Here is a 13508-nt window from a genome sequence, read left to right as displayed (position 1 = left end):
GAGAGATGCATAACGTTCCAGAATGAAGAATAAGCTTTTAAGTATGAAGCAACCATTCATTTTAATAATATTGTACTTAACACATTGCTTGCTCTAAATAAGTCATGTGGCCCTTGAGGTTTTTTTGGACTACAGCTCCCATCATCTGTGGTCACTGGCCACCCTGGCTTAAGATGATGGGAGTGGGAGTTGCTCATTCTTGATAAAAACCCATGTTGTATCATAGTTCTTGCAGTAATATTCAAACTTGGAGTAGAGGCAGCAACTTGTGCCGAAGATTTAGGGGGCCCGTGTGATGCACAACGTGTGTGTGTTGTCATGCGCATGACGTCGCATCTTCTGGAGGAGGCCGAGCATAGAGCCGAGCACTGCACTGCTTCAATGGCCACAGTTGCTCCTCTCCCACAACAGGCCTCCTTCCATGGCAGGAGGAGGAGGAGCCAGCCCCCTCACAAAAGATATTGGGGGGGGGATAGCTTAGCCCCCATGAGCTGGCACCTCTGCTTTGCACAAACAATCCAAGGAGTGGTCATTATTTTAGTGGCACCCATGAAGGGACTTCCAGTTCGGAAGGTTCACCACAAGATTCCTTGCATCACCATGGAGAATCACGTGCAGCCACATCCAACTTATGAACTGCACCCCAGTATTGCAAAGAACTTAGATGCACCTCTCAGAATGTGAGGTGCAGCCACCTGGTACTTACTTGTGGCATTTATATACCACTCCTTCAATAAAGTTCATCAGCTGGCAGAGACGGGCCAACAGGTAATAGAAAAATAGCCAAAAAATAAATACTGGTCACAATGAAGGAAAGTATTCAGACACATGAAAGTCAAACCAGACAGTTATAGTCTAGCATTGCTGGCATTGGGGAAAGGCTAAATAATAGAAGCAGTGATGGGAAGGAAATCCACTGGGTCACTTTGACTTGTTGAATAATTTAGTACCAAGAACTTGTCTGTAAGCTACGTAGTAATAAAAAAAACCTTGAAATCTATGTCAAAACTTTCCAGTTTCATCTGCTGCTTTAATAATTCTATTGGAACAGGTGCCTGCCATAAATGGATTTCTTTTTCTTGGAAGTGAGGGATATTATCTGTGTGCTGCAGATTCAACTGCTCTGCGGATGAATCTGAGGAAAGAACAAGAACAAGGAACTAGATCCTTTCCATTCTCTGCTGTCCATCCCAAAAGGATCAGAGATGATTGTATAAGTAAATCAGATTTGGGTATGAGCTTATTACCTCATGTCCAACCCTAGCAGTGAAAAACGAACAAGAAATTAAGGGAACGGAAATGGTAATGTTAAGAAAACATGCTTTTAATAGAAAGATACACGTTATACAGTCTATTCTAAGATATAGATATCCAATGTGGAGGAGGCAGAAAAGGAAACAAACATGTACTAAATAATGTTTTGAGCAGAGGTTCCCAAATAAGATAAAATATCCTATTAACAGAAATAGAAACTCACATTTGTGTTTGCAATCAACTGGCCAACAACAACAAAACTTCAGATTAAAACTTGAGGAACTGAGCCAACATCTAGTGACTCCAACGACTGTAGAAGCATTTCTACGTCATCAGTGATCCAGGAAGGCCACTCAGATCAGAGTTCAGGGCTAGTGGAGGCACGTTGCGTGTGATGGTTTATGCTTGTTATTAGGAAATATACTCCCCTCATTACACTCACTCTGTTATAAACACCACCACCCACTACTCCTCCCCTGTGTTCGTAGATACCATTAGCTCTTTCCTTTTATTTGGCTTAACAGCCGGAGAACTCATCTCTTATGCTGCTGGCTGTATAAACTGAAAAGCAAATACGAATACAGCTGCTTGTTCTACAACTGTAAACAGACACTCTTCCGATAGCCTCAGAGGCTAAGATTCACCTCCATATGACCAAACCAGGAAGCGTGCTTTGAGAGCAGGAATGGGGAACCTGTGGCACTGCGGATGGTACTAGACTACAAATCTCGACTCTAAGCACTTATCCCGCCCCCCCCCAAAGCACCACTTTCTGGAGAAAGCCACTCAAGAAGGAGAAGAAGCATTGCAAGCTGGGACAGGATCAAAAAAATGCTTAAGGAAAATCAACAGAGTCACACTCCCCTGACTGTCTCCCGACACAAGCCATTGTGCAGGGCACTCTCTTGAGGACTGCTCAGGAAGCAGAGATTTGCCACTGGTCTAAAATTATTGAGATCTTCCATATCTGGAGAAGCCTGATAGAATCCTTAACTCTGTATGTACTTAAATCAACCCTGAACTTGACCATATTTTTAACTTTGGTTGGGAAACAGTTCGAAGAAAATGTGCTTTTAATTATTTCTGATCATTTTCATGCATGGCAATCCTACGCATGTCTAGTTGGAAGCAAGTCTTATTTGTTCACTGTGATCCTTGTAAATGCACATAGGACTGCTGTCTTAGAATCACAATCTAACTATACGCCACTGGCAAAAGCAAAAAAATAAAATATGAAGTGGGAAACAAATGTACATTCACAGTTACTAAACTTCCAATTCTTATTTTGGTAATTTTAATTTAACCAAAATCCCAGTCCCTCCCCCCCCAAAAAAGAAAAATGCATAAAGAGAACTTTTGAAAATGATAAACTAGGGCAAACTGATGGGAGGAATATTTACATATAAGTAAATATAGCAAACGCCACAATACTTTTATTCACAAATAACAAATAGGCAGGAAAGCTGCATCCTAACTTCACTACTAACTGCAACAAAGGATTCACAAGACTGAATGCTCATCAGTTAACATCCACATTCCCCAAAAACCTTTTATGTCAGAAAGGAGGATGGGTTAGAACCTTTCACCAATGTCGAGATTCCTATGTACAGAGACTATGTGCTATTTCTCAGCATGTAACCTTTGTCTATATAAATGGGGTTTAGAGGTGGAACTCAGAAAGGAGAAAAGGAAAAGATTCTGGAAAGAAGTTAACTAAGAAAGCAATCCTAGAAAACACAATTCCATAGCACACATTTTCCGCATTATAGAAACACACATCATGTAACAGTCTGCTGTTCCTAGAAAGAACTCCACTTTCCTGCCAACAACCATGGCTTTTCCTGATAATCATAAATATTATGCAGAGGCTTTTAGACGGTTATATTTCTTTGTCATGATTGCCCACACTGGAAATATTCTCTAAGGAAGTAATCCTGCTGTGAGGTTGATTAGTATTTGGCACAAATTATTATTATTCACAAGGTAAATACATCCATGATGGCATAAACAGGATTGAAAAAGTTTTGGGGCCTTCTCATCCAACCCTAGAGATAATTTTGTTGTAATCAAAATCCTACTGTGTACCAAGGCACAAAGGCAGGTAGTCTGAAATCGAGATTTACACAGCTATCCCACTTCCTTTTGCTACTTCTTGTTTGAACAATCACACATACCTTAAAAGGGGGGGGGGAGAAATCTCCTTTACAATTGCGCATATAAACATGGGACTGCCTGATCTCACAAACATCAGCTTAACGCCAAGTACTTTAACTGCATTTAATTTCAAACCAGATAAGTTAGAATCATAGAACTGTACAGCTGGAAGCAACACAAAATGTCATCTAGTCCAACCCCCCCCCCCGTAATGCAGGAATCACTGCTAAAAAAAACCCCTGACAGGTGGCCAACAAACCTCTGTTTAAAAACCTCCAATAAAGGAGAGTCCACCACTTTCCGAGCTACTCCATTCCACTGTCAAATAGTTCTAACCAACAGAGAGTTCTTCCTAATGTTTAGTCGGAATCTCACTGCTTGTGACTGGAATCCATTGGTTCAGGTCCTAGCCGCTAGAACTGCAGAAAACCAGCTTGCTCCATCACCCATGTGACAGCCCATCTGATATCTGCAGATGGCTATCATCTCACCTCTCAGTCTTTGCTCCGAATTCAACGGACTGTAATGGAACTAAGCTGGTTTTTAATGCAGTTGTTTGAAACGGTTTGTAGATTACAACTTAAAGAAACAATATACATATTATTTTGTAACATTAGGTCTTCTATAACCTGATAAAGTAGAGCACAATTACAGTCACACCTCGGAAGTCGAATGGAATCCGTTCTGCAAGTCCGTTCCACTTCCGAAATGTTAGGAAACCAAGGCACAGTTTATGATTGGTTTCACATGCAGGCGCACGGTGCGCCAGATGTTCGCCTTCCAAAAAGATGTTCAATAATCGGAACACTCATTTCCGGTTTTCGATCGTTCAAGAGCCGGAATGTTTGACTCCCAAGGCATTTGGGAGCCGAGGTATGACTGTACTTATGTAATACAATTTACATGTGGTTGTTCTTAAAGAATGCCTTGATCCTATACATGGGTGTTGCAAATTTATACCTTGCTCTTCATCAGAAAATGATCCCTGGTCACTACATAACATACAAACACATACAAATATATAAGAAAATAAAATAAAATTACAAGTCATGTCACACTGTTGAATAAAACAATCCCATATCTGTCCCACTTCAACAAACAGGCCCAGCAACATTTGAGAATCCCTCATAGAATCTGATTATACTAACTCTATGCAAGGCACAAAATCAGAAGCTTTCCTTCCTTTTCAAACTTTTGGGACGGAATAATGTTCTGCATACAGCATTTCTCTCTCACTGTAAACACCACACAGCAGTCTGCTTGAGTTTTTCCAGGAATATAATTAAAATAGAAAACACTGCGTACGTGCATTTGTTGACTGTTCAGAACCTGAAAAGAAGGCTGCAACACCCAATCGAGTCAGACCTTTCATTAAATGGAAAAATACATCAAGAAACCAAGACAGCCAAACCATATGTTCTAATAGGTGGCTTTGGAGGGGAACTACACAAGTAGTTGTTAGTAGTACTAACAGCCACTATAGCAAAACTGAACACCAACTGTGGAGGCATACCTCTGAATACCAGTTGCTGGGGAACAACTGAGATCAGGGGTGCCAACTTGAATAGAATATTGTGGTGGCCCAAGTAAGCCCCGCCGCACATAATCAATCACATGACGCAGTGTGCACACACCATTTGAATGGGAATGCCCATCAACTCTGTGGGGGCCCAGCCCCTTCAAATATTTTATTGTGGGGGCCGAAGCCCCCACAGCCCCTAGGAGTTGGCTCCCATGACTGCGATAGAAAGCTATTGCTTCCAAATCCTACATATAGGACAAGACCCTGCTAACTCTACCAGTATACTTAAAACTACAAGATTAGCAATCTTGTTGCCCAAGCTTTGTTACTAACTGAAGCTAAAAAGCAGATTGCACATTGCAGTCCAGAAAAGGTGGGGTTATTAGCTAAATAGCCTGGGGAGGTCATCCAAGTCAAATAAATAATCAAAAGGTACATTATAACAGGAATGCTGTCTGTGGAACATGAATGATTTGAATCTAGACAAGAACTTTCAGATACATGAAGACTCAGGTAAGGAGCGTTCCATAGTTCTTTACAAAATTCGCACTGTAATTTTATAAACAGATTTAAGTTAAAAACTATTTTATATTTGAAATTATACCATGTACCTTACTTTCTAAGGTTTCTGTACTCAGGAAGTATTATTTCTTAATTATTATAAAAATAAAAAACGGAAGTGAAGAGTTGAGCTTCACCAGAAGCTTGCACAACAACTGCTAAATGCATATTACACCATGAAAGCTTGATGCGGGGAGAGAGAAAAAGGACGCTGGACGGTTGATAAGCAGCCTCCCCATTTGCTTTTTTCCAGTTCTGCCCTTTGAGAGTGATGCTTGGGGCATGCTCTTCCGCCTTGTGGAGACTTCAATGTGTAGTTCCTCAAGATTCTGCATCTACATGAAACCACTATGTGGGATTACCCAGAATTTTGGAGTACATTGTTAGCAATATGCTGATGACACACAGCTCTAGTTCTGCTTTCCATCTGCAGGTGTGGCAGTGGATGAGCTTTGCATGTAGCAGAGCAAAGAGCACAGAGAACACAGGGGGGGCCCCTCCATGATGGAATTTAAGGCGGCTGGGAAAACAGATGTCCAGGAAGGAGATTTAGGTGGAAGCAGAGGGGCTGCCTTGAGTACAAGATTTGGGTGGGGCGGCAGTGTGCATCATCTTTGTGTGACATCATGCATTGGACATGGGTCGGGAGTATGTGATGCCATACATGTGACACACATGTGACGTCGCATTATTGGGAGGAGGCCAAACGGGCAGCCCAGCATGGCGCGGTTCAATGGCTGACTCCTGCCGAGCTCAAGAGAGGAATCTGCACTGCGTTGGGCTCCCTGCGCATTGCACATATGACATCAATTTAAAAAGATGAAACATTTTAAAATGTACACATCTTTTGATGAGGTTCTTTTTCACCTTAGTGAAATTGGACAATCTCTTTAATATACATAGGGGTTACCAGAGGCCAGATTAAACTGCGTTGGTAGTAAATTCCCACTCTGTGCTGCCAGCTGGCTAACCCTGGGTTGCAACAGGGATTGTACAAATCATTAGAAGTAGATTAGTTACTGAATAACGTATTTAACTACTTTTCTGTCCACAAACACAAGGTGTCCCACGTAGTGGAAAAAGAAAATAATATAAACAAACTAGGCTTTTCCTACTCTTCCAAAAAAAAATAATAGTACAACTGTGCAAGAATAACACAGGCATGGGCACTAACTATGGCTATGGGACCAGGAAGAGGCTGTGGGATAGTAGTATTATTTGCCCCAGCTTATTCAAAACCACCCACTCCCAACTCTTAGCCAGGCCTGAAAATTGACCAACAGACCAGAGAACACTCCAAACCTAGCTGGAAACTTTGTTAGCCATATTTTACAATTATGAAGAGTCACATCAACAGAGACAGGGGAAATAAATTATTCTAAGTGAAATAATCAAATTAATTATTATTATTATTATTATTAAAAATGTTCCCATAAGCATCACTTGAAAGTAATTCAAGGTTACAATCTCCATAACCTCAAGGATTGTATAACAGAAACTTGTTAAGGATTATGTCATCCTTGTTCATATATCTATCCCAAAAATATGGAGTATTGATTTAACATCCATGCTAGAAAACTGTCGATGGAGCTGGCCAAAGACATCTTGCCTCCTCCACCACCCCAATTCCACCAAACAAGACAAATGGACTGGCCGATAAATCTTATTTCAACACTGTTGACGGGACACTGTCCTCTATCACAAAAGGCCTTCTTGAATTCTTACTGAAATGTAACTATCCTCCTTAAAACAACATAAACATTTATGCACATATAAGTTGCCCTTTCTCCTTCAACAGGGATGTTCGAAAACATAGTAACCATGAACATCCAAGCTCATCAGTCCACAGTAATAGTACTAGGGTGATGAGTCTGAGGCCATTGGATCACTTAGCCCAAGACAAAACCTAAAGTTAAGAGATCCCAAGACTCTAAGCCAAGAGCATCTTCAAGGATGTGTGTGTTTGTATACAAATCAGATAATAAAAGATGAGCAGTTGTCTGAAAATTACCAGTTATGTAAGCAAAACTTCAGAACCCTTTCCCCATGTCTCATTCCTCCTCTGCAAAAAGGAATACAACATATCTGATGTAAACCCACATATTCCAAGTTTACCAACCCATCACTGTACAGTCTCGTCTCTATTATACAGTGCTACCCTACTGTTGTCCCTTTCCATTCTCCCTTTATATTACTGTATTAGAATTAGTCATCTCTCAGGAGGAAAAGTTTATAATGACTCTCATTCATACAGATGCCTTTTAGTTTGCAAGCAAAGAGAGACAATAATTCAACTGTAAAATCAGTTCCACTGTAGTTTGGTGTAGCTGTGAGAGAGCTAGACTCAGGGGCGTAGGAAGGGGTGGGGGTGCGGTCCGCCCTGGGTGTCATCCATGAGGGGGGTGACAAAATGGCACATCACGGGGGGGCAGCACTTACCGCGGGGCCTGGCCTGCAGTGTGCCCGAGCCACACGTCTCTCCTGGGAGTGAAGCAGCGGCTTGGGGCCCCACTCTGCAGTTTCAGGGGGACTCCATGGGCAGCTTGCCGCACTGCGCCACCCCCTGGGCGGATCACTGCGGTGCCCCCCGGTGCGCGGATTGCCGTGGCGCCCCTGTGGGTGGCTCGCCTCGCCCCCGCCACTCCGGGTGCCAGAGCAGCTAGCTACACCCCTGGCTAGACTAAGACCAAGGTTCAAATCCCCACTCAGCCATGAAGTTCACGGAGCCAATCCCTGTCTCTATCTCATGGGGTTGTTGTGAGGATAAAATGGGATGGCACAGGACCATTTTGAGTTCCTAGAAGGAAAGGTGTGATAGAAATGTAATACATCATCTAGAATGACAATGTACACAAGTCTGCCTTAAATCTCTTTTTAGCCTCATTTGTCTAGAGCAATGTTTCCCAAACTTACAATAATCATGTACCCTTTTTGAGTGTTTATTCTTACTGGTGTACCCCGACCACCAAATTATATTCTAAGAAGGGCTCAGACGAAGATAATTTGTTGGTCGGAGTACACCAGTAAGAATAAACTCTCAATAGGGGTACATGATTATGATCCTATTTTATCTAGCAGATACCATACACCCTTTGAAATCCTTTTGTGCAACCCCAGGGGTATGTGTACCACACTTTGGGAAATACTGATCTAAAAGGTATAGTATATGCTCCCCTACCTCAATATTTTTGAACATACATTTGTCTTGCTATCTTCAGAAGTTACCACTGTACGTCCAATAGCTTCTAGGCCCATTCGCATTACTGGAGCTGCTTGGCTGCCACTTCCTCAAAGCTTCACCCCACAACTCTTGCAACATAAGAAAATTGCATAGACTAGGCTGAAGGCAAGATTATCCTCTATGCCCTGGGTTGCCTAACTGGGGTGGCCGTTACTTAGAGAGCACTCAAGTTACTTGAGTTACTCAAGTTGAGTTACTCAAGTTATCACATACAATTTCCTATAAGGTAAAAATGAACCCTTTAAATAGATAATGGATTTTACACACGCACACACCAGTCTGGACATCTGTTTTGAAGCAAGTTGACTACGCAGAACTCTAGACTTTGAATCACATTTTGCAACAGCTAACTCCACATCACAAACAAATTACTTAGGCTGACAACAGCCTAGATCTCACCAAGGGGATGAAGCACAAGTGTGGGCTCACATGGCTGAATATTTATTTTTATAAGATGACTTCTTGCCCAGTCTTTCAACTGTAGCTCACAAAAAAAATAAGTCTGAAAAGCAAAAACACACTGCAACACAGTAAAAAGTCCAGTTAAGATTTTAAAAATTAGAAGATGACAAGTGGTGGCGGACAACAAAACAACATTGTAGAAAACAACCAGCTAACAGACTAAGGTTGCAGTCCTATACGCATTTATCTGGGAGCAAGTCCTGTTGAACTCAAGCGGATTTACTTCCAAGTAGAGACATGTAGGATTGCAGTGCCAAATGGAAAGAGAAGGCAGAGCTCCTGCGCTCTTTGCGTGGCAAGCTGCACTTACTGAAAGTCCCTCTTCTGCACATCTATTAGAGGTGCAGGAGCCGAGTCCACTCCTCCCAACTGTAAATTCTACCATTGCAGCTCTTTGATCAAAGGAAGAATGAACCCAATACAGTAATAGTTTTGAAATCTTACCATCAAGTGCCACTAGCATAACTTCATTGCGCTTTGCCTCAAGCTTGTCTCTCACCCATGGAAACTCCTGTAAGGAATCTAGAAAAGTCTCAAAAGCCTTGGGCCCTCTTGTAGGTAAGATGTCAAGGAGCAACATGGTTTTCCTGTGGTTGGTGACTTGGGACCTTATTTCTTGCACGTGGCTTTCTGTCAGGATGCCTTCTTGGTAAAGGTACTGAATGACAAGGCCCTCCACCAGCAGTTCTGCACAAAGCTCCAGGCGCAACGACCGTAGAACCTGCTTGTCCCTGGCATCCATCCTGCAGGAAAATAAACAGAGAGAACTTAAATGCTATATATGTCGCACCTGTGGGGACTGCAGCACCCACCAATGTTCTTTGTCCTTCCAAATTTTTCTTTTTTTCAGAAATGCTTTCCAAGGTAGGAGCAGGTTTTTGGGTGCTAGATTATTAGTATTATTTGCCTGTGTTATACTTACAGGGATTATGTAGGGGTTTTATTTTTGGGGGGGGGGTGTGCCTTCTGAGCATTGCAAGTTTTTATTTCATGCAGTGGACTCCACCACAGGTCCTTTGATTTCCAAATGTGCCTTTTATGCCCAGACAGGGTCAGAACCTTTTTTAAAAGCCTGAGAGTACTTTAGCTGGATCGGTTTCGGTAAATGAAGAGTACAAGGTGTTTTGGAAGTATGTGAGCATCAAATTGATGAAAGGCTGCATCTTTTATTGATTTAAGTTATCAAGGCATCTTATATGAAGCAGACAATCAGACATACTCACATTTAGGACTGGTTCCCACCCAAAGATAACCAACACTTTAACATAGGGTGAACACTCCCTTTGGTACAGTAACCTATCTCCAATTTCTTAAAAAAGAAAAGAGAATCGCATCCACATTGTAACATGGGTCTGCCTTCAAAAAGTGGTGCAAAAGGTGTCAGCAAGAGTTTTGACTGGGGTTGGGGTTTGTTTGGTTTTAGACCATGTGACTTTACAGCTGGCCCAGCCTCACCAGTTTCTGGTTTGTCTCAGAGGAAAATTCAGCACACAAGTGATCACCTTTATAACCCTTATGATTTGGGACTAGGGTACTTGTAACACTTTCTCCCCATTTGATTCTGTCACCCAAAATATTCAGCAAATGCTTGCTACATATCCTATCAGTAGCAAAGGCTCAGTTGGTTGGGTACACAGGCCATGGCCTTTTCCACTGTGGCACCAAAACTTTGGAATTCTCTGTTGTGGGTCAGCTCCATCAGCAATGATGCTTTGACACATTGTGAAAACTGTCCTAATTTAACATGCTTCTGGTCAAGAGAGCTGATTTTTTATTCCTGCTTTAACTTATATTATCATTTTTGTTATTTATATTAGCATATATACTATTGCCTTCTGCGTTGTGTGGCGTTAACAGCCTTGGAGGTATGTCCAGTTTGAGTTGGAAGACGTCAGAGAAAAGCATTTGAATCAACATCTCCCAGGGCAGCTTTCAAACAACAACTAAAATCAACCAGTAAAACAATATTTTTTTTAAAAAAACTGTTCAGAGCTGCAATCTAGGAAGACACAGCAGCAACATTAAAACAGAGGAAAAAGTATAAAAGACCCAGGGAAAATTACAGGTGTCTCATCTTCTGTTTATATTCTACATTTCTTCCTGTTAAGAAAGTATGTATGGGGTTCCCTCACAGGAACCTGCAAACCTTGATTTCCTTAATTTCAGCCAAGCACATTCACACCATGCCCTGGGGCCCAATCTAGAAAGAAAGAATCTGTTTTTTTCTTAGATACCTGCCAGACTGTAGCAGAATCGTTGTAGTAAAGCTCTTGGAGGCAGCAATCCTTATCATACCCGCTTTAACTAAATAAGAGCAGGGCAGGCGACAATAGATTGTTCATTGCTCTTAAGGTTTCAGGATTCACCATATTTTCTAGATACAAAATACCACAACTGAAACACAAATTGTAGAACCAAAAATAAAGGTCTTTGCACAGTGTGGAGCCATGCCTACATGTCTATGACGGGTTTTTAATTAAACACCTCCAAAAGAAAAGAAAAGAAAGCGAAGAAATGTCCGGAAGCGTGTAAAGGAATAAATACAGCAGAGAAACGAAAGAAGGCAGAAGCTCGCAGGAGAAGCTTTGCAGAAAAAGCCGAGATAAATTGTATAGTCGGACCACCTGAGAGAGGAAGCGATGGATGTTTTCGGTGAAAATACTTACAAATTTTAAGCGCAGGGATTATTGATCCTCAAGCTCAGGCATTCCCAGCTCGCTCTTCAAGCACTAACTTTCTTGAGAGCAAAATATCCAAACAGGAAGTGCTGTCCGCCCATGTTTCTTAAGGGCAAAACATAAAACGGAGGATAAAATGCATCGTCTGTAGACGGAAGTTCCTGGTTACTTTTGACGCCATTTCCCTAAACGTGACAGTTTCCAGTAGGAAATAATGGCTCACGTCAAGGCTTTCTGCATAAACTGTGACTGAGCAGCAGCAGAAGCGTGTTCTCTCCCCGTCCTCGCCCAGCTGAGGGGAAGAAGGAGGTGGAAGCGCAGGCAGGAGTTCGCGGTTCTTCAAACTGGGTTTTTATTTCGTGTGAGGGTGGGGTGCAGTGGAAAGTCATTTCAGTGGTTTTATTTACAAACACACAAACACAAGATTTGCAGAAAGATTCCAAGCTCGCTCAGCCCGCTGTTCATATGGCACGTTTGAGGTGGAAGCGCGTCTGAGCACACAGTCGTGTTGTTATCAACACACTTCCTGTTTGTGAGTGAAAGAAACCCACCCTGGATCATGAATCTCCACAGAGCAGATGCGGACTGAGACTAGTAGTCACAGCTGTCAGCTTCTCAAAATTAGCTGGTGAAACGCAGCCTTTGTGGTTTGCAACACTCCTGCAATGTGGTCCAGTGGTTTTATCACCACTCTGCAGCCCAATGAAAGTGGCTCGCAGCAACTCTGTACTTGGCTTACTCCAAGTATTGTGGTCCGGAGCTGAAATTGAGGCTGAAAATAGCGTAGGCTGTAATGTAGTGATGTTATTGCCTCGTTGTGTTTGGAGGCAAGGCGTCCTCATAATCCACCTGGTATTATCAGATGCAGGCTTGGAACAAACAAGTCACGGCAATTATGTCAACTTCTTAGGGTTATATTGGTGAAATGCAATGTCACAATCAACATCACAGTATGGATACTTGTTCAAAAGACTGGGAGTAGTAGTAAATGTACTTCTTTCCAGTATTATGTTTTTAGATGTGTTGGAAGCCATCTGGAGTGGCTGGGGCAATCCAGTCAGATGGGTGGGGTATTAACAACAACAATATTCCAGAATAAAGTTTGTATAGGGTAGGAATGGGAAACAAGTGCCCTCTGTGTTACACTGACTCCACCTTCGCTTTCCATTGGCCACCCTATCCTGTCCCTGCTTTAAGGTGTGATCTGATTGTTGGGTCTTTCAAAACCCTGGGCACTATGCTTTGCGGGCATAAATGCTTTTTTGGCTTCTACCAGCTTTCTACTTAATCTACACCTGGTGTCATAAACAATGTCAGGTTTAGGGCTGTGGGGCATGGCTTGGCCAAAATGGGGAGGCCTGGAGGACCTAATTAGGCATGCAGTTTGGCCATTCTCCACCCTTCTAGCCTTGCTTTCAAGCGCTTTAAAAAAGAAGTTATTAGGAAGCTCCTGCTGCAAATATCATCTAACCTTTCACCATCTCCAGTAACTCTGTAGAGGCTTTAGAAAGGGAAAGTGCCTTTTTGAGTATGGTGTGGTTTTTGTAAGCATTTATATCTTTTTTTTTAAAAAATGTCGGTTTCATTGGGAATACATTTTTAATCAGTCAAAACTGACTCATCTAACCACTTAGTC

General features: G+C 42.1%; 1 protein-coding gene across 1 annotated transcript in view; it reads right to left on the bottom strand.

Moving 5' to 3' along the window:
* CRADD (CASP2 and RIPK1 domain containing adaptor with death domain) overlaps window positions 1-9936 on the bottom strand; it is a 35534-nt gene extending 25598 nt beyond the window's left edge. The window contains exon 1 of the mRNA XM_053405790.1: window positions 9639-9936. Within this exon, the coding sequence (XP_053261765.1) occupies window positions 9639-9936 (298 nt within the window). The remainder of the gene's footprint in view (window positions 1-9638) is intronic.
* Window positions 9937-13508: the final 3572 nt, after the last annotated feature.

The sequence above is a fragment of the Podarcis raffonei genome, chromosome 10, assembly GCF_027172205.1.
Source record: "Podarcis raffonei isolate rPodRaf1 chromosome 10, rPodRaf1.pri, whole genome shotgun sequence".
NCBI classification, from domain to species: domain Eukaryota; kingdom Metazoa; phylum Chordata; class Lepidosauria; order Squamata; family Lacertidae; genus Podarcis; species Podarcis raffonei.
The sequence above is the reverse complement of the archived record's forward strand: the minus strand, read 5'-3'. Positions and strand labels throughout refer to the sequence as shown.